Source organism: Mixophyes fleayi, chromosome 9 (assembly GCF_038048845.1).
Source record: "Mixophyes fleayi isolate aMixFle1 chromosome 9, aMixFle1.hap1, whole genome shotgun sequence".
In the NCBI taxonomy this organism is placed as follows: Eukaryota; Metazoa; Chordata; class Amphibia; order Anura; family Limnodynastidae; genus Mixophyes; species Mixophyes fleayi.
The window spans coordinates 88,686,879-88,714,800 of record NC_134410.1 but is presented as its reverse complement, the minus strand read 5'-3'; the positions used below and the strand labels follow the sequence as shown (position 1 = coordinate 88,714,800).

At 43.2% G+C, this 27,922-nt stretch overlaps 2 protein-coding genes across 3 annotated transcripts in view; one reads left to right on the top strand and one right to left on the bottom strand.

Annotated features, from left to right (window-relative positions):
* LOC142100820 (adenosine deaminase domain-containing protein 2-like) overlaps window positions 1-27,922 on the bottom strand; it is a 1,209,653-nt gene that overhangs the window by 886,599 nt on the left and 295,132 nt on the right. The gene's annotated exons all lie outside the window — the stretch shown is intronic.
* ARL13A (ARF like GTPase 13A) overlaps window positions 1-27,922 on the top strand; it is a 384,981-nt gene that overhangs the window by 72,948 nt on the left and 284,111 nt on the right. For both annotated transcript variants that reach the window (XM_075184636.1, XM_075184635.1), the window contains exon 3: window positions 12,486-12,556. In XM_075184636.1, the coding sequence (XP_075040737.1) occupies window positions 12,486-12,556 (71 nt within the window). The remainder of the gene's footprint in view (window positions 1-12,485; window positions 12,557-27,922) is intronic.

The following is a 27,922-nucleotide window of genomic DNA, read 5'->3' as shown; positions in this document are numbered from 1 at the left end:
CCCCCTCAAGCGCCAACCCCCATCCTTCTCTCTCTATACCCTCCCCCCCCCCCTCCCCCGACTCGCGGCACCCCCAAGGCACGAGTCGTGCGCGGGGGGGGGTGCCGCGAGTCGGGGGAGGGGCCACATTATTTTTTTTACTAAGCGCCCTGGGCAGCGGCACCGCCCTCACCACCCTAGTTACGGCTCTGCCCTAGACCTCTCCTTATCCCTATCCCTGTCCCTAACTTGTCACTATCTCTAACCCTGTCCCTATCCTTTGCTTTAAGCATGTCCCTAGCCCTATCAATAACCCTATAATACTGTCGACATTTGAATTGTCTACCTAATCATAATGTCCACCATGTGAATTGGCGACCTAATAATACTGTTGACAACTGAATTGTCGACTGTTACACAAGATAATAGACCAAGGCCAAAATGTAAAATAGTACAAGATGAAATTGTCCTTGGGCCCACCCATATGTTAAAAAGGACATGCATATAGTTTAGAAAACCAAGTATTTCAGTGGCAGGGGCTGCCACTTTTGTGGCGGAAGTGCTTGATTTGTCCCACAATAGAGAATATTTTGGTTGTTAGTCGATGAACTGGACAGAATAGATAGCAGTTTCATTTTTTATTTTTTTTTACAAATTAATAATGGCCATTTGGTTAACAGTAGTCATCTTCCTCTATGTTGATGGATTACTTTAATTATAGGTCATTAAAGAAATCCTCCACCATTCTACTAAGGCAAAGTATATCCAATTGAGACACGAAAGAGGTATCAATAGTACATTTGGGTAATTCTTTTACGCCTGACCAGATGTCATAAACTTTCAAATTGGTATGCTGCTGTGTTGTTGACTCACAATCAGTGTGACTAACAGAAAGGGAAGTTTTTTCTGACAGTAGCAGTTGGAGGAGAAACTGAAGCAGGGAACGTATATCCCGTGCGACTTGAGTCAACAGATTGTTCACAAGGAGCTGCTTACATCTGATAAGATTTGTGTCATTCTGCAAGAAAGACATGACATATGATTTCACCCTAGGATCAAGCATTATTGCCAAAATATATTGATCAAGATGCTGCAAACCATTAGGTCTTGATTAGGTACTGGCGAAGTGAATAAAGAACTTGATCCACAAGGCCAACATACGTTGCTAAATCGCTGACTTTCATCTCCTCCTTCAGCTTCTCCAGCTGCTTTTCCAGTAGTTTGATTAGGGGTATGACTTGAGTCAGGCTGGCAGTGTCTAAACTCACTTCATGTTTTACAATTTCAAAGGGTTTCAGTAGCTTGCATAAAACAGTAAGGATTCTACAATGTGCTGGCGTAAGATAACATGTCCCCCTCTCTCCAAATCTTATTTTTTGCTGTGCAGGTCTTGATGGCTTGTTGCTGTTCCTCTAGTGGCTGAAACTTATAAAGTGTGGAATTTGTTACTACCTCTTGCTTCAGTTGGTGACATGGCAGATTACATTTTTTTGTTGTAGCTGCTGCAATTTTCTAGATGCGGCTGCAGAATGTTAAAAACGGGCAGACATTTTACAGGCCACAAACAGCATCTCCTGTACTGACCTCAAATTTTTTTAAGAAATTTTGCACCAACAAGTTTATTGTGTGTGCAGAGCATGGTATGTGTTGAAATTCACCATGTCGATTGACACCAGTATGTTTTTTTGTGAAACCAGTGATACACATAGTAGCTTTCTTGTAAATGACCTGGCATTGAGTGCTAGGTCTGCTATGCAGAACGGATGAGGAGAATGAAGGTAAAGTAACCAGCACTGCTGCTGCTGCTGATGGCGATACATCTACCCAGTGAGCTGTCCTGATCATGTATTCTTTATTTTGACCATGACCGCTTGTTCACATATCCGTCTGTACAATGGCATTTTCTAAGGACTGAATGACTTTATGCTTAACCACAGAGTACAGCTGAGGAATTTATATTCTGGAGAAATGAAATCAAGATGGAATTTGATAGTGTGGACACATGACCTCAACTGATCACCTAAAATCTGATGCATTGATAGCGGAAATTGGATGCATATCCAATACTAACATAGCTGTCCTGGCTTTAGTGATCTGATGTGCAACAAAATACTGACTGTCATACTTGTTTCCTCTTGCAATTGCTTGCTTCACAGACAATTGTGTAAAATTCTTATTTGCCTTGCTCCCCTTCTATATAGATTTCAGCAGCAGCAGAAACAGCTGTAGTGTGCAAGATGTGTCTTGGGAATCATGGATTGCATTAGTGGAGTTATTTGGAATATGATATTTGGATGCTCGACTAGTATGTACTAATAATGAGGAGGCTGATGATGACGGTGTTGGCGCCAGTGAGGATTGCAACTGTCTATCCATTCGGCTGCTAGTTGATGCTGGGCTACTTGCTACTATACATAATTTGCCACTTTTGGAAACATGACTTGAAGGAACTTGCTGCAAATGATGTATCAGGGAGGAGGTGCCTAGATGATCAATGCTCCTACCTCTACTTAATTTTGACATGAGAAAGGCTACAGATGCCTTGACAAATGTTGTCTCGGTTTAGATAAAACATTCCAAAGAAAAGAGGTCCTTTTTTCGTCTTCTGCCCTGGCATTATAATGCGCTTATCATGGGCATCTGCTGGTGGTAAGTGGTGCCTTACTTCAACACAATCATCATTATCCTCCTCATTATCTTATCCATGTACAACACAGTCATTTTTAGATCCACAATTATCTCCCTCATTCTTTTGCACATTTGCAACTTCCATAGTAGCCTCCTCAATCATCATCTATACTAATACTACTACTACCCATCCTCACATTTCCAAATGGTTGAGGACTATTTGAAGGAGGCTACTCTATTATTACAGTGTCTGAATCTGTAATCTCAGACTCGGATATAGCACTCATGGATACACTCCTTAGAATCTCCTCAGGAGTCTGTGACTGCCCAAGTTGTTCTTCAACATCAGTGTTATCTTCCGGCACTGATTTGGCTGTTTTGGAGGTGTCCATAACAAACGTACTCTCTGAGCAACAAGGTGATACATGGGAAGTTGTGGAAGAGACATGACCATGTTGGGAACCCTACTAACAATAAGTGGACATAGTCTGGGCAGGGGACCAGGGGGGCATCTGGTCCCTGGGCTGGTCCTGTAGAGGAGTATCTTGGGCTAGGTCACTGGGCCACCTGCATTTTTTTTTTCATTTAAATTAGGCTGCTGAGTGGAGTCTTTTCCCCTGGGATAAAGTTTGCCAGTCCTTCACTCGTCTGAGCCTTGTCTTGCCACTGCCGGTGTATGTAATGTTAGCTTTTTTTCTTTTTTTGGACAAATCACCATCAGAAAATTCCTTCTTAATCTGATGTTTTCTTTGAAATTGAATTTGACGAATAGTGTTTGGATTTTGAGGACACTTTTGTAAACTTTCTTCCCGCATTACCTTGTTTTTCTAGTAGAGGTCAAAACAGTAGAACTACTGACAGTACTGGTACTGGGCTGCTCCTGATCTGTACAGGGATCCAAGGTTGCTAAGGGGAGTAATGCTACTTGAACAGATTGGAGCTACTTGTAGATGTTTGCCACCAGGGGAACGCCCAATGAGATAGGGAAAGTAAGAAATGTTATCTTACTATTCTTATAACACTGCTCTACAATAAACTTCTAACAAACAGTTTTTATATTTTATTGGGGTGTTGGGCTGCTCTGAATCAAAGACAAGAACACCCCCTTTTTCTTTTTTGGGGTGTGTAGCTGCTGCTGACCCTCACACACAAAAACCCTTTTTAAATATTGATTTAATTGAATGGCCTTTTCAAAACTGACAAGTTTTGAAAAATAGAAAATATTAGAATATATAGCGGTTTTTGGAGTGTGCAGCTGTGTGCTGACCCTCCCACCCAAACTCCCTCTTTTAAATATAGATTTGAATAAATGACTCTTCCAAAATTGACAACTATTGAAAAGTAGAAAAGATTAGAATATGCTAATCTCTAATAATAATATAATCAGATTTAAAAAAATATTTTATAATAAGATTTTATTTTATATTTAATAAAGTAGTGAATATGGTTTTTGTAAAACCTTTTATTCAATTCACGTTCACTGTACAGTTGTGTGTACCTATGTGGTTTTTTTTGTTTTTTTTACTGTAATGGGAATTCTGTGCCTTTACATTATACTGGAACCACAGGGGACAGGAAGGGACAAACACTCTCATCTCCAGCATCTACTCTACATTTTTTTAAAATAATTTCTCTACTTTTCTAACCATTTTCTGTACTATGCCATGTGTTGGATAGGATTAGCCTCCCCAAGGTCCACATAATGGGCCAACCAATGATATCATGCAGATGGATTGTGAAATGAGATCTTTGTGCTTTTCAATCCCTCTCCACTGGTTTGTTTGCCCCTCTGTAAACTGGAGCTGGTTTAGTTATACACCCGATGGGCTTTGTCTTTAATAAAAGTGCCGTTTGAATAAAATGACTTCAAAGTATCAGGAATCGGTGGTTCTATGGAACCACTGTATTGTAAATATACCCATATTTCTTGTTTAGTCTCCACCAGGAAGTCTGGGAGCAGGTCTGTTCTTATGTCTCATAACAATGCAGTGTCAAAACCCCAACATCTTGTGCTAACTATACTTTTAACCTATTAATATAATACCTTCACAGACACTTGTCTGCTTTGTTCAACGTCTCTGCACCTGTCTCAGCATTGCATGGTCATGTACTGTTCTTGCCATACCGGGTGCTATTTGTTTTGACAAATGTTTACTAAGACTAACAGTTATTTCCCAACTTTTAGCTCCTGGGCTTGAAGATTGGGATCATACCCCCAATTTTGCTTCTCCTGCACAACCTAGAGGTGCAAGTGGGTTGTCTCCATCAGTTTTATCAGTTGCCTTTGCAGCATCGCCACGGGTTCTACAATGGGTATCTCATTAGATTTCAACTTACAACCTGAACTCTCATGGACACATTGATAGGGTTCTTTTAACTCTCCACCCATACAACAAGTCAAATGGGGAAATGTATGTGGATTTCTGTTGTATTTTTCTGTGTTGCTACAGTTATCCCTCACCCCTCCAAAATGACATTGGTGTGTGTCAATGTAACCTGCACTCTCATTGATGTTGGGACATCTCAGTAGCCCAGTTTTTGTATCACCTTTTCTGCAGAAATATTGATAATCAGATTGGATGATGGTACAAGCTGCACTGGCATATCTAACACTGTCTTCATCACATAAGCCTGCACTCTTTAAGACGCATTATTGGCATAAGGACGGCAATTAGAGTAAGTTACTCATTAGCTCAGCTTTATGCCCAAGTTCCCACTTTTCTTTATTCTCACACTTCAGCCATTGATCTCATCTACCATTACTGTTGCCATCTCTGTTCAGCTGTTGAACCCTCAGAGCTTAACTGTCATTTCTGTTTCAATATTGGTTCAGTTATTCAGCTGCCTACACTATTAACCCCAGTCAGGGAGTGATAAATTATCCTTCTTCTCCTACATTGTCCAGCACAATTTAGATCAATTGTTCATTAACACTTTTTCATTACCTGCCCTATCTAATTGACAGTCATCCATATCTCTCACATCTCTCCTTCATGCACCTACTCAATTTACACCCTCATTTTCTCCTACTCTCTTTGTCCACACTTCTCTCCAAACTCCCCTTCTCTTTCTAGCATCCTGTTTCTCCCTCTCCTATTATTATTTCCCATTCACTACTTCTCTCCTTGCTAGTCATGAACTGTTTTGATTTTTGCACTCTTGAAATGCACCTACATAAATGTAACCTATAAATGTAAATAGAAATATACTTCATACCCACAACTCATCCTTGTATGTCCTGTTTCTCACCCTGCTCTGTCTAATGGTTGCTGGTGACATCTCACCTAACCTAAGGCCCCATATAATCCCCACTATCTGCTCATGGTCAGTGCTCCATGCCAAAACTTTCCATCCACTCTGTAAACTCAAAACCCACCAACCTTATCCACACATCTCCACTACCCTATCTTCTCTTGTCCTATGCACTTTGGAATGCCAGATTTGTTGTAACAAACTTGAATCCATTCATAATCTATTAATTTCTAAATCTCTCAACCTCCTTGCCATTAAGGAGACCTGGCTCACCTTCTCTGACACAACATCCCCTGCAGCTCTCTCCTTCAGGGGACTTTCCCTAACACCATGTAACAGACAAGATGGTGGAGTATGCATTCTACTTTCTACAAACTGCACGTTTAAAATCATGCCCTTTGTCCTTTCCCTCTCTTCTCTTCCATTGGAGTCCAGACTATTTGCCTATTTTGTCCTCTCCACCTTCGTGTTGCTATCATTTATCACCACCCAGGTCCAGGTTTCCAATTTCTTGATTATTTCGCTGCCTGGCTCTCTTATTTATGATCATTTGACCTGCCTACTCTCATAGTAGGTGATTTCAATATTGAACTTTGCCTTTCCACTTTTCAACCACAATCTTCTTTCCTTCAGCTTCACCTTACCTCATGCCCTCCCGATTGCACCCAAATCCACATGTACACACTGACGCCTAAGTAATCTTGGCCAAATCCACTTCTATGACTGCACTGTCCTGCCCAAATCAGACTGCCTCTTTTTACAATAAAACAATCACATAAGTCACAGTTCCAGCCACCACAAACAGTCTCTGATGAACCAAATCCCAACCATGATACACCAAACAAAATTGCTACCTGCAAAAGTGCTCCCGCAATGCAGAGTGCCACTAGAGGAAATGTCGTACTTATCCCAAGTCCCTCCAGTGTAAATTCATAGTTTTAAGTTCAATTTCCAAATAAGCATACTTCAAATCTCTAATATCCACCCAGTCTTCTAATCCACATCACCTCTCTTCCACCTTCAACTCACTTCTCTGCCACCTGCACTTCTCAATCCACCCTCAATGCGCAACTGAAGACAAAGACTATTCTCTTGCTCTTGAGGTGTGCAGACGTGTCTGCTGAGAGCTCCCACTGGAGCCCTACTTAGAACATCCATCTGAGCCCCGTATTTCTTACCTGGGATGCATCTCCACGCTGCCTTCCACTGACCTCTTCCATGGCTTTGTCCTCTTCCTCCGTGCCTGACTACCGGCTGCTGCCGCCGCAGCCTCCATCTACTGCAGACCTCGGCCCTCCATCCAGCTGGTCTCTTCTACTCTGAGGGCCATCCAAACAACCGCTCGGCCTCCTCTGCTTCTCTCCTAACTCCCGGCCGCCGAGATGTATCTGACGCTGTAACCCGGTCTTGCCGCCTGTCGACTTCCGTTGATGTGGGACTTCCGGCCGCTGCCAACTCCATCTACTACAGGCCGCGGCTTCGGGCTACCTCTCAGCTGGTCCTGCCGCCTCCAGCTCTCCCGGCTCCTGATACCTCGCCAGTGTCCCCTGCTGGTCGCCCACTCTCTGACTGGAATGTCCCCCATTGTTGGCCTCCTGCTCCAGCCTCAGGTGGCCTCCGTGATCCGGCCTCCGCTCCAACCTCCTACTGCCTCCTGGTCTGGTCTCCGCTCCTCCGGCCTGGCTTGCCTCTGTCGGTCCTCCACGTTCTCATCCCTGCTGTTGATCTCTGTTCCTGGGACTCTCCGACTGGACTGTCCACCGTTGTCTGCCTCCCGCTCCAGCCACACGTGGCCTCCGTGATTCGGCCTTCGCTCCAGCCTCCTATTGCCTCCTGGTCTGGTCTCCGCTCTTCCGGCCTGGCTTGCCTCTGTCGGTCCTCCACGCTCTCCTCCCTGCTGTTTGATCTTTGTTCCTGGGACTCGTCCATCCATCCTCCGCTGGCCTCTGCTCCTGTGGACTCGCATCCCAGCCCTGCTCCCGTGGTCTCCCATCCTGGACATCCTGCTCCCGTGAACACTCATGCTCTGGCTGCACTGATTTCATTTTACTGTATTGTATTGCATTTTATCTTTGTTATCCACGCTGATTTTATTTTACTGTATTGTATTGCATTTTATCTTCTCCCGATTATTATTTCTGCTCTGCTCCTCCATTTTATTCTCTGATTGTCCTCTTGCTGTGCCCTGCCCTACACTCACTATTACTGTACCATATTGCTCATTTGGTCACTTGTTTTGTCCCCATCTACTGTTTTTTTTTTCCTCATTTTCATTGAAACCTCTACCCCCATTGGAACCTCTACCCTCGTGCATTGAAACCTCTACCCTCATTGAAACCTCTACCCTTGTGCTTCTGGTGCTCCTGCCTCTGCCTCCATAACCTATCTCTCACCATGCCGCCCCGCTCGGCTCCTATACCCATCCTCTCCCCTTGCCACCTTTCTGGCCCCATTTCTCACTACCACCTTCTCTCACCCTCCGCCTCGCTCCATCAACCCTGACAAACTTATCCGAATCTCCCCTCTTCCCTCCCTCCCTCCCCTTCTCATGTGACCTCTGGAACTCCAGGTCCATCTGCAACAAACTCCCCTCCATCCATGACCTCTTCATCTCTAACTCTCTTAACCTCCTCGCCATCACTGAAACCTGGCTCTCCTCCTCTGACACCGTCTCACCTGCTGCTCTCTCCTACGGGGGTCTCTCCTTCACCCACTCCTCAGACCCGATGGGCGTCCTCCTTTGAAGTACATTCCATTCGTCTCTTCTCCCCCATCCACCTCCGCGTCTCTGTCATCTACCGACCCCCTGGCCCTACTTCCCTCTACCTTGACAACTTCGCTGCCTGGCTCCCTCACTACCTTTCCTCCGACCTTCTATCCATCATACTTGGCGATTTTAACATCCCCATTGACAACTGCTCTGACCCTGCCACCATCAAACTTCTCGCCCTCTCCACCTCACTAGGCCTCACCCAATGGACCTCTTCTCCCACCCACTCTCATGGTCATGCCTTGGACCTCGTCTTCTCTCATCTCTGTGACCTCTCCGACTTCTCTAACTCTCCCTTCCCACTCTCCAACCACCATCTACTCTTATTCACTCTCTCCTCTTGCCAAGCTCCCACCTCGCCTAAATCTACCTTCACTAGGCGCAACCTTGATGCTATTGACCCTACTGCTTTCTCCTCCTCGCTCGAAACTCTCCTCTCACCTCTTCCCTCCCTGACCTGCCCTGACCAGGCGTCCTCTCTCTACAACCCTTCCCTCACTACTGCCCTTGATGCTGTTGCACCGGTCTCCTCCATCCGCCAGCGCTGCCTCATTCCCCAACCTTGGCACGCCAACCTTACCCGCTTCCTCCAAAAGTGCTCTCGCACTGCTGAACGCCTCTGGAGGAAATCTCGCTCCCTGGCCGACTTCCTCCATTTTAAATTTATCCTCACCTCATTCTGCTGCAACCTCTCTCTTGCTAAACAATCCTTCTTTAAGTCCCTCATTTCTTCTCACTCCTCCAATCCTCGCCGTCTCTTTGCCACCTTCAACTCCCTCCTCTCTCCACCCCCCTCTTATCCCGCCTTCCCTCTCCGCCTCTGACCTCGCCACCTTTTTCACTTCCAAAATCGAGGCCATCAGGCTTAACATCTCCTCCTCCCATCCCTCTCTTCCCCCCCTCTTCCCTCCCACTCCCCCCAACATCCAACCCTGGTGCTCCTTCTGCCCCACCTCGGGTGAAGAAGTTCGCTCACTTATTCTATCCTCTCTACCCTCCACCTGTCCTCTCGACCCTATCCTCTCTCGCCTCCTTCGCTCTCTCTCTCTTCCACTGCCTGCTCTTACCTCGCTCACCTCTTTAACCTTTCACTCTCCTCTGGCGTAGTCCCCTCCTCATTCAAACATGCTCTTATCTCTCCTATCCTCAAAAAACCTAACCTTGACCCCACCTCACCTGCTAACTATCGCCCTATCTCACTTCTCCCTTTGCCTCCAAACTACTTGAGAGGATTGTCTACAACCGCCTCACCAAACACCTCTCGGACTACTCCCTCCTCGACCCTCTCCAATCAGGCTTCCGCCCCCTCCACTCCACTGAAACTGCCCTGGCCAAAGTTACCAGCGACCTTGTATCCAAGGGTCACTTCTCCCTACTCATCCTCCTCAACCTCTCTGCGGCCTTCGACACCGTTGACCACCCCCTCCTGCTACAAACTCTTCTCTCTCTTGGCCTATCTGGTTCTGTCCTTGCCTGGTTCACCTCATACCTCGCGAACCGCTCCTTCTCTGTATCCACGTCTGACTCCTCCTCCACCCCCTCCCCTCTCCCTGTTGGAGTCCCTCAGGGCTCTGTTCTCGGCCCTCTTCTATTTTCGCTCTATACCTCCTCCCTTGGTGCTCTCATCTCCTCCTTCGGTCTTCAGTATCACCTTTACGCTGACGACATCCAACTCTACATCTCCTCGTTCGATCTCTCTCCCTCCCTTCTCTCTCCTGTATCCGACTGCCTCTCGGCCATCTCCTCCTGGATGTCCTCGCGCTTTCTTAAAATTAACATCTCTAAAACTGAAATAATTGTCTTCCCTCTTCCCAGGCTCCCCTTCCACCATGACCTCTCTATCACTGTCAACAACACCTCCATCTCCTCTGTCACCCAACTTCGCTGCCTGGGTGTTACCTTCGACTCCTCTTTCTCCTTTACCCCCCACATTCAATCCCTTGCCCAAGCCTGTTGCTTTCAACTTCGCAACATTGCCCGCATCCGGCCTTTTCTCTCTCAGGATGCCACCAAATCTATCATCCACGCTCTCATTACCTCACGCCTCGACTACTGCAACCTCCTCCTCACCGGCCTGCCCCTGCCAGACTCATCTTCCTCTCTCGCCGCTCCTCCTCCACTTCCCCTCTCTGCCTTGAGCTACACTGGCTCCCCATCCCCTACAGAATCATCTTCAAACTCCTGACCACCACATACAAGGCACTTTCCCAGTCTACTGCCCCCTACATCTCCAACCTCCTCTCCATTCATACTCCTGCCCGCTCCCTGCACTCGGCCAGTGACCGTCGCCTCTCCTCCTCTCTGATTACCTCTTCCCACTCCAGAATCCAAGACTTCTCCCGGGCAGCCCCCCTTCACTGGAATGACCTCCCTCGCTCCGTCCGTCTCTCTCCCACTCTAAGCTCCTTCAAACGGGCACTAAAAACCCACCTGTTCCTCAAAGCCTACCATCCTTCCACCTAACCCGCTCTCCCCTCCCTCCTTTACATCAACTGGCCCCTCTCGTACCTGAGTTTTGTTCACCCTCCCTTAGGATGTAAGCTCATTTGAGCAGGGCCCTCTTCCCTCCTGTGTCCTTACCTACTCTTCTGTTCCGTCCTTTCTGCATTAGCCTGCTTGGAGCTTCAGAACTGTTGGTATTTTTGTTTACTGCTCAGTAATGTTTTACCCTGTACTGTCTATTGTCTGTGCATTGTACGGCACTGCGGAACTCTTGTGGCGCCTAACAAATAAAGGATAATAATAATAATAATAATAATAATAAAAGAGCCCGATTCATCAAGGCATGCATACTGAGCGCAACATGCTTTCACCTGTCATCTGTTAATAATATAAGCATTAATGACAAAACAGTTTAAAACCCCCCAAAAAATTTTTATGGATGAAATACATTTTTGATCTTAATGTCTACTGAATATAAAATACATTTTTACAGTTGCTTCTGATTTCAAGCACATGTTATAGCATTCATATAAGATTGTCATCACTAATAATCAGGACTTAGACTAGCCCTATATCTGGAGCAAGAGTTACGACAGAAAAACAGGTAACTTTGCAATGCCCAAATCTTGAATCAGACGTGGCTGCATGCATTCAAGTTGGGCACACCCTTGCTGTATATTGACTACGGGCAAGCGCCCCTTCCCCACCCTGTTCCCTCCAAGAAAACCTAGGCTGCGGTAAGTGTCCTTTGCATAAAGAAGATGAATTGAACATTGTGACATTTAGTTGCATATTGTCCAGTTTTGAGCATGCGCAGATTAATTTTCCATACGCTCAGACTTGCCATGGTATATGACCTGTGACATGAAGCTGTCTTCCACAACATCACCTTTGCAGCAGAGTTTGGCTGTTCTTCATCCAGTTTTAAGCCTCCTACAAAGCTGTTTCTGTTTCAGTTTATGATTGTGTTTCAACCTAAATATGAAAATGATGATTATTACCACCTGTTTGGTATGATTGGTTAATCATACACTACACTGTAATTCTACAAAATCCCTGACTTTATGCAAGTGTACCTAGAAAAACTGATGCTGTTTTGAAGGCAAAGGGTGGTCACACCAAATAATATTGTTTTGATTTCTCCTCTGTTCATTCACTTTGCATTTTGTTAATTGATAAAAAATAAACTATTAACACATTAACACTTCTATTTTTGAATGCATTCTTACTTTGCAGCATTTTTTCCACACCTGCCTAAAACTTTTGCACAGTATTGTATATGTACGTGTATGTGTATATATATATATATATATATATATATATATATATATATATATATATATATATATATATATAAATAAATATATATATATATATATTATAGTGTAAATTGGGTGATTTCTTTTTCTTGCAGGAGTGTTACAATTCTATTCATGGGGTTGGAGAATGCTGGGAAAAGCTCAGTAATCAGAGTAATAAAGAAAGGTAAGAATATAAATTTGCATCAAAGAAGTATGAACATGCTCAGCTAAGCTATGACTTTGGAACTTTTTATTTTATTTTATTTACTTTTTTTAGTAAGGAAACTCACTAATTTTTAAACTCTATACTTCTACCCACTATATCCTGATTAACATCTGTCAACCCCATGTCTTCCTCCCCCTGAGTCTGACATTTCCCATAATTCTTAGCTATAGGTTATCAATACAGATTCTCTGTGTGGGTGGGGTACGGCATATTGATGCCGAGTACCCCGACGAGACTTAGCCCGACATGAGGACTCTGAAGGGCCCCTTCCCAACGATCCGCGATGACGACTACTCTTCAAAGTGACTTTCAAGTAATAAGCCGGCTCCACTTCATGACGTCATTCACCATGGCGACGGTATTATCGCTGTTGTAGAAGGATTTGTAAACTACATTGTACATGGGCGCATACTTACATTACCCGCTTAACAACAGTGATAATAATGTCGCCATGGGGAATGACGTCATGAAGTGGAGCCGGCTTCTTACTTTATCGTGATTGGGCTTTGAAGAGTAGTCATCATCGCTGATCGTCGGGAAGGCGCCCTTCGGAGTCCTCATGTTGGGGTAAGTCTTGTCAGGGTAGTTAGCAACGATATGCTGACTACCACCGCTCTGTGTTGCCTATCAGGCCTCATTATAGCCACACCATGGAGCCTACAAGCTGTGAGAAAAGACTGTGATAAACACATGTTGTAAGTCACTTACTTTGCCTATATATCTAATGAACCATTAATGGAGGCAGTAAGGTAATAGTGATTTTTAACATTGTAGATTTGTAAGGCGTCACAGTGCTCCTCAGTAGTGAAAACAGGACATACATAAAACAGGGACATACAAGGTAGACAAAATAAATGCAGAGTTAAAAAAAACCAAAAGTTATCGAGCTCCCTGCTCATTAGAGAATTTATATTCTAAGTGAAGGAGGGCACAGCTGAAACAAGAGGAGAGAATGTGGCTCAACGTGGAGATTGGGAATTGTGAGGATGCATTAGTGTGAGAAGTATCATTAGGGATAAATTAAGCTTTAGAAAGTAATTAATTTGAAGACTGTGGGAAAGCCTGATTGGGAATGGTAGGGAAATACCATTAGTGGGGAGCAGCACAGGAAAAGTCGTGTAGGTGGGAGAAGAGAGGTGGTTACCAGAAACAAGACAAGACACAGATCAGAGGTATAACTAAGAGGGTGGGAGGGAGAGTAATTTGATATGAGACTTAGATGTATGAAAAGGTTGTTGTTGAGGGCTTTGTAGATAAGAGTGTATAATTTGTAAGAAAGGGTCATAATCAGGCAATGTTTCTAAGGTACAGTCGACAGGACTAGGAGAGTGTCTGTATGTGAGGAATAAAACAGAGGGCAGAGTCAAGTATGACTCCAAGGCAGCAGGCTTGGGAGACTGTGGAAATTTTAGTGTTATTGACAGTGAGGGATATTTGCGGGTATGTATTGACTCTGGGAGGACATGTTTTTGACATGTCGAGCTTTAGGTAGCATTGGGACATCCATATGGAGATAGCAGCAAAACAGGTGGTAACACAAGATAGTACATAAAGGGAGAGGATGAGGAAAGAAATATAGATTTGAGTGTCATCAGCATAGAGGTGGAACTGGAGACTGAGGGCCAGAGTCATTAAGTAAAGTAAGGCAAAAAAAGGAGTAAATGTTCTCCAGGACAAACCATGTTACAATGCTAGGGGTGCAAATGAGTTTATTATTTTGCACATAAGTTAAATTCTAGCAGTTTTTTCATGTAGCACACAAATACTTGATAGCTTCTGTCACGAACATGCTCCCAGCTGCCGTGACTTTGGGGTGTTCGCTCTATGAGGTCACACACGATTTCAGCCCGCAGTCTCTCACTACCTATCACACAGGTTATAGACCTACGGAATCGCCCCCAAACACAGCGTTCTCACACCCCCAGACACTTCAGGTTCTGCCACCACCTATTGAAAACGGGCAATAGGACCCCAATATACTGTTCCACACTGGCACGCAGGTTTCTAGCTATCCACAAACTAGCAATGCAAACACCAGCACGCACAGGGTTAACGCTTCACACCCCCAGACTGTTACACAAATGTAAATGCAAGCACACACAGCTTGTTAATCAAATGTATCAACAAATCACACCTGGTCGAGCAATTTCTTCTTCTAATAGGCTAATGGATTCGTTAGAGTATCAAGGACGCAACTTATTAAATTATAGATTTAATATACAAAAATACAGGGCATTCAGATAAAAAGAAAAACAATGAATAACAATTAATTGACATAACAAGCAAAAACAGTTTAAAATAAAAAGGGGTTACATTCAGATTTGCACTTACATGAATTGCATTCTGGCCAAGGGAAATTTGGCTAGGAAGATGGACAGCTTATCAATGTGAATTGATTTCCCAAAAAGTCTGACAGTTTGTTCTTTCAGAACACCGGTTTTTAAGCAACAAGATATGGGATGGTCTTCACAGGGAAGTGTTTAATGCTAATAGGGGGCAGGGATGTCCCCTGGGTGTCACTATACTTTGCTCACAAATATTCCCAAAATCTTGACCTGTGGGTAATTCTTCACAGATATTTCCCAAAGAAATAACTCCCTGTTCAATAAACCGGTCATAATCTCCCGCACATTTAAATACCAAACATGATGACATTATGACAATGTGACATAGCTTTTCCAAAGATATGTGATTTTAGCTGTTCACGTATACCCCCATACTTTTCATTCACAACCCTGGTGTGTTTTCTGCTCCTAAGTATGGAGTAGCACCCAGATTTCCCAAAATATAAACTATGACAACATTTTCCTTTGAAGGTCATATTTCTATATACCTGTATAGGCTTTCACATGCTGACTACCAGGATCTCCAGCTGTGATCGGCCCCACAAAGTCTATTCAAGTGTCTAAAGCTAACAGTGAGAGTGTCAGGCGTCGTCCCATGATCTCTCTAGGACGGCCTCCTGTGATCTCCCCCCAGCGCGTCTGGTTACTAGGCAACTTCCGGTCCCGGCCACCCTCTGTATACTGGCAACGGGACGCTATGCGCTGATCTCACCCGGCGCTATTATGACAGCGCTACAGCGCTGTTTCTCATTGGGCTACTGGACTATATAAACACTTCCTTGCCCTCCTACCAGTGCCAGAGTATCAGGTCTTCCTGCCTCCAGCGTTTCTTGTGTGTTACCAGTTTCTGCATTATTCCTGACCTTCCTTGTTTCGTCTGTGACCTTACTGACCCGGACCATTTGACCACCCCTATTTGGATCTCCCCTTGTACTGCGCTTCCTGAACGTTACCGACCCGGCTTGTCTCACCATCCCTCTGGATATCCTTGTGTACTTCTTACTACCAGAACGTTACTTACCCGGCATGTCTGACACCTCTTTGTATCTCGCAGTTGACTGAGTGTCCCTGCAGCGGAGTCCATACCTCCTTGCAGGGGTCCCTGGTGAATACCAGGGGCATGTTAGATTCCGCAGCTTCCTCTGAGTTGCGCCAACAATAGCAGGTACGCCATATAGTTGTGACAGAGAGATCCTGGAAGCTGCTAAAAGTGGAAGGCTTATCTTCTCACACTGGAATGTGCAAAGCCATCCAACACAATTACATCAGACTCTCTGTCTTTAATTTTTATACTTTAACTTATCAATGGATTCATTTGATACAACCTATTTACACTGCAGTTATGAATTATCCCTTATAAATAACTGCAAGCTCTCTATGTTCAGGACAGCTTCATTTTTACATTGCAATTTAAAGTTCATCTAGGACATGCTCTAGCCCAGCTATAAATTTATCCCACATTTTAAATTTACCTCCTCCTCCAATGCAACATGGTTTTGTCCAGGTGCAAAGTTACTGTTTTTTTCATGCTTTGCTCTCTTAATTACTCAGGCCCTAAATGATTGAACTTGTTCCCCAAGAGCAGAAGTGTACAGTGATTAAAATAAAAGGCCAAGAATAGAGCCTTGTGGGACCTCAAGAGGTAGTGGGAGTGGAGAGGAGGATGTGTCAGAGGTAGAAACACTAAAGGAGCGGTTCGATATGTAGGAAGTGAACAAGGAAAGAACTGTGTCTCAAAGACCTATGGAGTGAAGGGTGTGTAGGAGAAGAGGGTGATCAACAGTGTCAAAAGCAGCAGAGAGGTCCAGGAGAATGTGTATGGAGAACTGACCCATTTGCAATAAATAGATCAACTAGATATTTGATCACTTTGTGAGAGCAGTTTCCATGGAATGTTGGGGGTGGAAGTCTGATTGTAGAAAGTTGAAAATGAAGTGAGAGGAGAGAAAGTGATACAGGTGGTTATACACCAATTGCGCAGGTAGTTCGGAGGCAAAGGAAAGGAGAGAAATAGGATGGTAGTTGGAGAGCGAGGCTGGATCAAGAAATAGTTTATTCATAATTGGTGAGATGAGCGCATGTTTAAAGAACTATGGAAATGTGCCAGTGGAGACAGACAGAATGAAGATATGAGCTGGAGGTGGGCATGTAGTGGAGGAGAGGGAGTGAAGAAGTTGGGAGGGAATAAAGTCGAGAAGACAGGTTGTAGGGTGAGATAATGAGATGAGGGCAGAGACTTTGCCGTCAGTTACTGGAGATAATTACTTCAGGGGGGATTGGGGTGTTTAGCTGAACGTGGGTAGAGTGACAGGAGTGTGTAGAGTTAGGCATGAGGAAATCTCTTGTTGAATGGTGTCGAGTTTGTCTTCAAAGTAGGTGGCAAAATCATGGGCTCTGAGGGAGGAAGGTGGAGAACGAGCAGGTGGGCAAAGAAGTGAGGTGGCAAAGAGGTGACATTTGGAGGAAATCTGGATAGGAATGAGATTTCCTCCAGTGGTGCTCTGCAGTGCAGGAGAACTTTTTCATGTAGTGGTCCTGTTTTGAGAGCTATGTTTGTGGCTTTGATCTCTGGAGAATGTATGTAGTATCTGGAGCTACATTGTCTAGGGATGAACTGAATGTTTTGTTGTAGTAAAGGCAGCCTTACTAGGGCAGGACAATGCAGTCATAGGAGAAAGTAATTGTTTTAATGAAAACAGCAAGTGAATAGTTTAAAAGTACTTAGGTGTTGCTGTGTATGTGCTGATTTGTGTGAAAGGGGAGGGCATGAGGTAAGATGAGGCTGACGAAAAGGAGGTTGTGGTTGGAGAGTGGGTGTCACGGTTCTTACGAAGAGACTCGGCAGATGTACCGTAGTAAGAGTGGTAAATATAATAAGTAAAGGCAAAGAAGATGATGCAGTTCGGTGTAACTCTGCAGACCACTATGTGGTGTTAAGTTCAGTAGAATGAGCGTTAGCTCTGTAGACAAACGTAGGGACGATGTCCGGAGATGAGCGTCAGCTCTGCAGACCACTATGTGGCGGAGCGTCCAGTAGAATGACCGTTAGCTCTGCAGACCCCTATGTGGTAAAAAGTTCAGTAGAATGAGCGTCAGCTCTGTAGACAAACGTAGGGACGATGTCCGGAGATGAGCGTCAGCTCTGCAGGCCACTATGTGGCGGAGAGTCCAATAGAATGAGTGTTAGCTCTGCAGACCACTATGTGGCGGAGAGTCCAGTAGAATGAGCGTTAGCTCTGCAGACCACTATGTGGTAAAAGGTTCAGTAGAATGAGCGTTAGCTCTGCAGACCACTATGGGGTAAAAGGTTCAGTAGAATGAGCGTCAGCTCTGTAGACAAACGTAGGGACGATGTCCGGAGATGAGCGTCAGCTCTGCAGACCACTACGTGGCGGAGAGTCCAGTAGAATGAGCGTTAGCTCTGCAGACCACTGTTTGGTAAAAAGTTCAGTAGAATGAGCGTCAGCTCTGCAGTCAAATGTAGAGACGATGTCCGGAGATGAGCGTCAGCTCTGCAGACTAGGATGGAAGAGAATAGCTGGAAGATAACAGGAAGCCACTTCTATCACCAGGAGGTGACTCAAGGAACAGGCACTGTAGGTAAGGAGGAAGTGCCTTTTAAACTAAGCGCCATTAGTATTCACCAATGAGAGGAGAATAGAGGTTTTAAAGAAGCCGTCAGGTCTGCGCATGCGCAGACCCGAATCCAAGATGGCGGCGCCCAGGACGGAGCGGAGCGCCGGAGCCAGGTAAGTCTGCCGGGTGTCGGGTGTGCTGCCCGCACACCCGGCGTGTGATAGTGGGAAGCCTAAGTTGGAGATACTAGAAATAAGGGAGAGAATGTCAAGGAAGTGTCCATCACAGTGGGTTGGAGGTGAGATCCACTGGAAGAGACCAAAGAAGGAAGTAAGGGAAAGAAGTCTAGTCACAGCAGAGATAGTGGTTTTATCAATGGGAATATTAAAGTCCCCTAGTATGAAAGTAGGCCGGTCAAAGGATAGGAAATAAGTAAACCAGGCCTTAAAATTGTCAAAGAATTGGGAAATTGGACATGGCAGTGATAAAAGACAGCAACAAGAAGGTGGAGATGATAAAATAGGTCCATAGGGTGAACTTCAAAGGAAGACAATGAGAGGGAGGGTTCAAAGGGTATAATCTGAAAGGTGCAGTTTAGAGAAATTGGAATGCCTACTTTACCACCTTGTCTGTTACAGGGTCTGGCTGAGGGAGAGTCCCCTGAAGGAGAGAGCTTCAGGGGATGTAGTGTCAGGGGAGATGAGCCAGGTTTCTGTAATGGCAAGGAGGTTGAGAAATTTGGAAACCAATAGATCATGAATGGATTCTAGTTTGTTATGAACAGATCTGGTGTTCCATAGTGCATAGGAGAAGAGAAGGTAGTGGAGATATGTGGAAAAGGTTGATGGAATTGTAAGTATGGGGTAAATGGAAAGTTTTGGGGCGCAGCAAGCAGCATAATCAGATAGTGAGGATTGCCCTTGACCCAGTGTTAGGTGAGATGTCACCAACAGCCATTAGACAGATCATAGTCAGAAAGAGGACATGTGAGGATTTGTGGGTGTGAGGTTTATTTCTGTTTATGTAGGCTGGTGAGTGTGTTCGGTGCAGGAAACAAAACAGTTTGTGTGTGCAGACTAGTAAGGAGGGAAGTAGTGAAGGGGAAATAGTAATAGAAGAGGGAGAAATAGGATGCTGGAGAAAGAAAAAAAGTTTGGAGACAAGTGTGGTAAAAGGGAATAGCAGAAAGAGAGACTGTAAAATTAGTAAGTGCATAATGGAAAGGTGTGGATGAATGTGTATTAGCTAGGGTAGGTAATGAGAGAACTGGAAGGAACAATTGATCCAAATTGCACAGGGCAGTTGAGAATGTGAAGCATATTTTACCCCCCTTGCTGGGGTTAATAGAGTAGGTAGATTCTGCAGATCTGACCTATAGAGGTCCAGAATGATGTCAGTTGGGTACCCAGGGTCCAGCAGCCAAACAGAGAGGCAACAGCAATCACAGTTGAGTTTAGTGGGCAGCTGAACAGATGCTGAAACAGGAAATATAAAATATAGGGATCATAACATGGTAAGATTTGACCTCTGTTTTTTATTAAAAAAAAAAAGTGATTGTAGGGGAGCCACAAAACAATTCAATTTCATAAATATATAAAACCTTATTGATTGGACAGTGTTCTGTCACAAGAAAGCTCATGTTCAAATGGGACAGTTTTAAATCTATACAAATTGTAACCAGTTGGAAACGGTTAAAAATTAAAGTTCAATGAGACCTCGGATGTATAACCCCAAGTAAGAGACACAACTTCAGTTAGCACATCAAATAGATATAATTTAAAATATACTTTGCTACAAGTGTTGTTCAATTTATATATAAATACGTCAAGTACAGCAATCACATCAGCAATTCTAGAAGCCCTTCTCAGTCAGTCATTGAGGCTAGAATGGGTTTCAGGCTCCCTGGCACGTCTACAATCTGTGTGATTCCAGGGAAGAAGGCTACTGAGTCTCCCCGTCTAAGTTTATATTGTAACAGAAAATGATTGCAGCCGCCTAGGTGTACATGTCCTAAGATCAACTGAATCATTCACATCTAGATGGTTAAAATGAATACTGATGCAATACATGAAATTGATGACAGTATCATTCTGAGTAAAAAACAGCTAACTTTGCAAACTAGGCAATTATATTCATATATTGCTTATAAACAAACATTACAAAAGTAAACTTAAGAATACACAAATACTTATATATCTGTCTGTTGTAAAATCAACATTACCTTTAGTTGGTGAATAACCATTGTCTCTTTTAATTCTAAAATGCTTAAAGAGCTGAGTTTGCAGGACATAGTCCACTGCACTAGTTTTAGGGAAAACATGGTCATAAAAGAAAAGTAAATAATGTGGAGAAACATCACAGACTTAGGGCTATATTTACTAAACTGCGGGTTTGAAAAAGTGGAGATGTTGCCTACGACAACCAATCAGATTCTAAGTGTCATTTCGTAGAATGCACTAAATAAATGACAGCTAGAATCTGATTGGTTTCTATAGGCAACATCTCCACTTTCGCAAACCCGCAGTTTAGTAAATCTTGCCCTTAGTATCTGTTCATAAAGAGACACATAGAAATCAATGATAGACTCCATCTTGTTTCTTAATAAAAGAAAAATACCATAACTACTACACTAATGAAGTACTGCTCCAGATATATACATTATGACAAAAGAATATCTAAAAATAAACCAATGTGGCTCAATGAGAAAATAAAGTTTAATTTATTTAAGTGATATCTTTAATGGATTACAAATTTGGAAATCACTGCAAATTTGAAGTCTGTAAGCCGCTTTATCTAGCAGATTACAAATGAAGCTTAGATCACATGTTATATATGTTATATAGAGTGCAGAAACCAACATAAATAACAGTTTCATATGTTAGATTTCAAAAAGGGCTCTATTGGTGTGATGTTTGTATGTTTCCCCATGTTTGCATGGGTTTTTTCTGGACATTCCGGTTACCTTTCACTCACCAAAGACATATTGGCTTCTGATCAAATCAACCCCAGTGTGTGCTATTGGGTGTGTGATAGGGAATATAGATTGTAAGCTCCATCGGAGCAGCTACTGATGTGAGCAATTGTTAATAACAGTATTAAAAATAACATCAACAAGATTAGATTAGTTCAGATTGTAGTTTACTCTGTGACACTGTTAATACCTTGCATTTCAGAAAATGTGTGCCTTCAAAAATGTGTATATGATATATAGAGCCTCATTTAGAGTTGTACATAAATATGTGTTGAGAATATACACACAAAAATATGTTTGCATAGTTTACGTCTACATTTTGACTTACACTTATCATAAGATTTTAAAATACCTTCCAGCTGAAAAACTATTGTATAAATGCATCAAAATAAAAGATATACCAGTCATCATTATCAACTTATGTCTGGTGTATGGATGTATCTGAAGCAAAGATATGTCAGTCAACATCATCTATCCTGGGTCAATATGAATGGCTTGGAGAAAAAGTTACTATATTTAAAACTATGTTACTATATTTAAAATAAAGGATAGTAGTGGATATAGGGTAAAAATTGGATTGCAATATTGAGTCTGGGGGGATCTTCAAAATTGAAACAGATTGGCGGTTGCTTACTCTGGATTAATTTCAAATATAAGTGCAGGATCGCAGGAGATCCAAAATAGGTTGAACTTGATGGACTGGTGTCTTTTTTCAACCTCATCAACTATGTTACTATGTTACTATAATGGTGATAACTGTATGTTTTGTTGATTCATTCACCAGCAACAGCTTTGCCAGCATGAAGCTGCAACCTCTATGGGTGAGAGGGGCACCAAAATTGAGTTCTCCTCCATTTTCCAGTCTACCAGCCCCGCACTGAAAAAAGCTGGGGCTATTCTTGGCACCCAGGCGCGGGCTCGCAAGTTTCAGCCCGGGAGGGCGCATAGGCGGCCGCATCCCATGACACGCGATGCGCATGCGTCATCGGACGCGGCCGCATCGCGTGTCATGTGATGCGCCCGCCTGTGCGCTGACGCGGCCGCATCGCGTGTCATGTGATGCGGCCGTCGGTAATAATGAGGTAAAATTGCATCGGGTGGGGAGGGGGGTTGGGCGGCGGGCCCTAACAGTGGTTAGAATGAGCGGCCCGGGGGACCCGCCCTGTTGGCACCCCAGTACTGTGGGTGTGAAGAAACGAGGTGTTAATTTCACCTCAACCAATTAGCACCACGATCAATATTTAAATTTCCTGATGCACTTATCTAGAATTATGCTAGTTTCATCAGAGGGTAATCATTCTGGGAATGTTCATGGTGTTTTTAACTAACTGATAACCAGTCAGAGTTCATAAATATAATTGTACACCTGAACAAAGCCACACCTACAAATCTATTTAGCCAAGAGAACAGTAATACAGAAAGTTTCACAGTTTAAAAAAATTCCTTTATATAAATGTTTAGTGGACATCGTTAAATTAAATATATTTCATTATGAAATTAATCTCTCATCGCAACATAAAATGATTCAAACTAATCTATGAACTCTGTTTATCAGTTAGTTAAAAACGCCATGAACATTCTCAGTATGGTTATCCTCTGATTAAACTAGCATAGCGCTAGATAAATTTAGGCATTAATCGTGGACTTCATGCTGTTCAATTCTGTAGGGGACTATAATTATTATATGGTGGAGGAGACATCTTTTCAAACGATTGTGTAAGCGGCACTGTGAATCCGGAGACATCTGAGAACACATCGGAGATTACACATCGCCATTCAGAATCGTGGGATGGTAAAAACTAACATGTTTAAACAATAACGTTGCATTGGAACACACATATCAATATCTTTTGGAGCTCTAAGAAAATGCTTATTTAAACCACTGATCCTAATCCTCTCTGCCTTAATAATAGTAGCTTAATTGCTACTATCAGAATATAACATCAATCCACGGATATGGCTATTTTATTTTATGCATATTAAATGTCTTAGTATTAAAAAGATTTGTTATGTAGAACCTTGAGAGCGTTGTTTGATCTGTACATTTGTTTTCTCTATATGTTTTGTACTTCTTGTACATATACTTCTTGTTTCTATTTGGGATGAGCTAACACAATTTCACTCAATGGAAGATTTCATTATCTTAGTGTTACTGCAATCATGTTTGAGCACACCTGTGTTATATAATGGTTATCTCCTGGATATACGACAGTGCTTATGGCTCAATGTGCAACTCTATGTTACAGTTTAAAACAATCCTGACAGGATTATGCGTAACTAGGATAATTAAGAAAATAATATATACATGTGGTCATGTTCCCTCTCAAGGATATAAGTTGTTGTAGAAAACTAGGGGTTGCATGTAAGAAAACTAGGGTTTAACATATGTTGATATATGCTTCAGAAGCTTGTTTCTAGCTTGGATTGTTTATCCAGAGATGCCCAGTGGCGGATCCAGGGGGGGGCGATCGGGGCGATCGCCCCCCTAGCAGACACTTGCTGCCGACGGCTGCACAGTATGTGCAGGTCCGTCCAGCTGCGACAGGCAGGGACAGTATGCTGCCCGGCTGCTCTGACTGTGTTTAAAACACAATCAGAGCAGCCGGGCAGCACACTGTCCCTGCCTGTCACGGCTGGACGGACCTGCACATAGTGTGCAGCCGTCGGCAGCCAAAGATGTTAGAAAGGGGCGGGGCCTAAATCACGCCCCCCCCCCCCCCTAAATCGCCCCGGGTACAGCATTTTTCTAGATCCGCCCCTGGAGATGCCTAAGGTCACAGACAACCAGTCAACTATGGCTTTGTTGCATGGCCCACAGATGCTTTGAATACAATGGACAATAGTTGTGGTCTATCCAAGAACAGTCCTATTCTTTACAAGGAAAATTCATCAAACTAATATTTTCTAAAACCATGTTAGGGCAGACTCCTGAATAAATTTTTAACCAGTAGATGCACCCACATAAAATATGTGTCAGTAGTCTTCCGCGAGTTGTAGGTGATGTCCCAGACACACACATGGGTTTTGACTTCCTCAGTAGTATTAGTAGATTTGTAACCTGTAATCATACCCTATTTACTACTAGTAAAAGCAAACAATAACACATAGTATGGATAGACCTGATTTGAAGAGGGGAGCTGCTCTTTAATAATTGATAAGTTGGTATACACCTGACTGACCTGACTGGCTTACTTGTTTCAGATAAAGTAACCTGCAGCCTTTAATTTTTATGAAATGACGATTGTGTGCTATAGGAAGCCTCAATTTGTTCCAAAACAATAGTAAAGGGATCAGTACAAAGAAAGTGTGTGCGTATGTGTGTGTGTGTGTGTGTGTGTATAAATATATATATATATATATATATATATATATATATATATTGTAAATAAATATACTAGAGAAGTGTGTGGACCCCAGTGTTTTGATTTTGGTCTTGGTTACAAAACTGATTTGTGCATTGGTTTTGGTTTCAGTTTTGTACAAAAATTATGAAAGGTGTTGGTTTTGGATCTGGGTTTAATTAAAAATTGTGAAAAATAGGTACAATGATGTGATTTTGAACTGTTTTTGCTCCTACATTAGTATTGTTGGTCATGTTATTACTACTAACATTCATTAACAGTCATTTATAGTCTATTTTCTAATGATCTCTTCACAACTGTCCAAATTTTCACCAATTTTGGCCAAAAACTGCAGCGAGCTGGCTGGCTTAAATTAGTGACAGAGCAGTGGCACAAATAGATGACAATTTAATAAAAGATACAATCCTTATGAAACATAGTAGCACAGCAGTGTGCATAGCTTATCTACATGCGGAGGATAAATGATCAAAATAACATTCCTGAGTTTTTCAAACAGATTGACACTGGTTGTAAGAATATGAAGTCATTAGAGGGACTGCAGCATCACTATGTTTTGAACATTAGAGGGCATCTATTATTGACAGGGAAGATAAAGTAAGAAGAAGAAGTTATTAATTGGACAGCGGCATCAGTAGACTGTCACAAGTAGAAGGTGCAGAGTCTAACGCGCCCCCGGTCTTCTCCAGAAACCACACAAGGAGGTATGGGTTTTGCCGCAAGAGACATGAAGGTCGCGGTCCTTTACTGAGCCATACAGCGAGGTACAAGAGAGAGAGAGTAGTCAGGAAAGCCGGGTCTGTAACGTGCCGGCAGTGGAGGTACACAGGGAGAATCCAATGAAGTGGTCAGACAACCTGGGTCGGTAACTTCCAATGGAGAGAACAGTACACAAGAAGAATCCAATAGGATGGCCAGACAAGCGAGGTCAGACGGAATCACTGGAGAGAAGAAGGAATAGTCAGGAAAGCCAAATGGTACACGGGAACGCTGAAGCAGGATGGCCTTAAATGTGCTGGTAGCCAATGAGATGCTGGCGGGATCTGGATAGCTTCCCATTGCCTGGCAACCAGACACATCAGGGGAGTGGAGGGACGGTGCCTGAAATAGACATTTCAACAAGTAGATAGACGAAGGTGGGCTGAACCCATAATCAAAATACTGAATACATTCACACAATAAATTTTAAAAGTTAGACAGCATGCCTCATGGAGTGTGAAGAGGTAGTAAGAAACAGAATTCATTAGATAGAAAAGGGCATCAGTAGACATTTAGATATGTAAATACCCAATTGTAAAGTGCTACATAATTTACTGGCACTATTTAAATAAATTTTGATGATAGGTTGGCTGCACTCATAATAAAAAAGTTGCAATACTACGCACACAATAAATTTTGAATGTTAGAGGACATCCATCTTTCACAGTCATGCTAAAGACAGAACAAGAGATCATTGAAGGTTGGCTGCACCCATAGTAAAAAAGTTGAAAGACTATGCACAGAATACATTTAGAACTTCAGAGGGCATCCATTATTGACAGTTATGCTACAAGACATAATAAAAAACTTGAAAGACTACTTACTTCTCATTGGTCAGAGCATTCATTGGGAGCCAAGAGCGGAGCTTTCAAATATGTTGTTTAATTTATAAGTGGTTGTTTATGCTACGAGTAAAGTTGATCTGGCTGAATAGTAATATGTGCCGTAATGCTGCTTTTATGAATCATACAAGGGGACTCGTATATATTTGCCAGTTACAATGTATATCTACATACTATATTTTCTACCAAGGGGTTGTTAGGGGGGAATTCAATTCCCCCAAATTAGTGCGGCGTTAAAACTGTTACCGTTATTGCGGTAATTTCAATCCGGCTTTCTGCTTGCAGCTCCCGGAGCTGCGAGCTAATATCCGGCGTTGAAACTACTGTAATAAGGGTAATTAAGTGCATTATTACCGTAATAATGGTAATAATGCGCAGGCCGCGCTACGTTTACCCAGAATTGAATATGCCCCTTAATGTCACATTTTTTGCATAGTTTTGTCCGATTTGAGATTAAAATGTCAATGTTTGTAAAAAAGAAAGAAGGGAAACTAAGCACAGAATAAATTTTTAACAGTACAGTACATGCATCATGCAAAGTAAAGAGACAGTAATTATCAGATCAGATTGCAGCTGTCATTAGACGTACAGAAACGGCATCAGTAAACAGATAGTCAAAGTAGATAGTCAAAGGTGAGCTTCACCCATAATTAAAAAGTTTAAATGCTTTGCAGACAATAAATTTTGAACGTCAGTGGGCATCCTTAATTGATAGTCAAGCTACAAGGGAGAAGAGGAGGTCATTGAAGGTGAGTTGCACCCATAATACAAAAGTTGATAAAGTAACACGCACATAATACATTTTTAAGTTAGAGGGCATCCATTTGTCGAAGTCGAATAATTGGATGAAGTCGTTCTAAATTAATAAATGCTGATTGTAATAGTTTTCCGTGCAATTGCGATTAGTACGTGACATCATACCAAGGTAAATTATGCAATCACACAGGAAAACAGATCTGCCGTTGTCTGCAAACATGCTTGGACCTAGTGCTGATAGCAATTGGCTCATACCTTTATATGACAACCCATTATATGATACCATCAGGTCCCTGGAAGAGGAACCACCAGTGATGGGGTCACGGATGGCCGGTGCAGAGGTGGGGGGGTTGCGGGCTTGGCAGCAGATAACGCAGCGGGACCGGCGTCCTCTTCCCCAGCCTCGATTGCGGATATGCAGCCGGCGTTGTGTGATACCCTGAGGGCGGAAGTCGCGGTCACAGCATTTCCAGGTGTCTCGGTCAGTGGGGAGAGCGGCTCTGTTCAGCCTACTCCTGGGTGTGAGGCAATGGCTGATGTCAGCAGAGGTAACCCTGTGTTGCAATGTAATGTTGTTCTTTCAGATTCTGTACCTAATGCTGTTGTCCTGGTCAGTGGGAGGACAAAGCCTGATCAGCAGTCTGTCTCTGGGCTGCATAATAAAGCGGGTGGTAGTGTGGGGAGCAGCACTATTAACCCCATGTTGCAAGGTGATG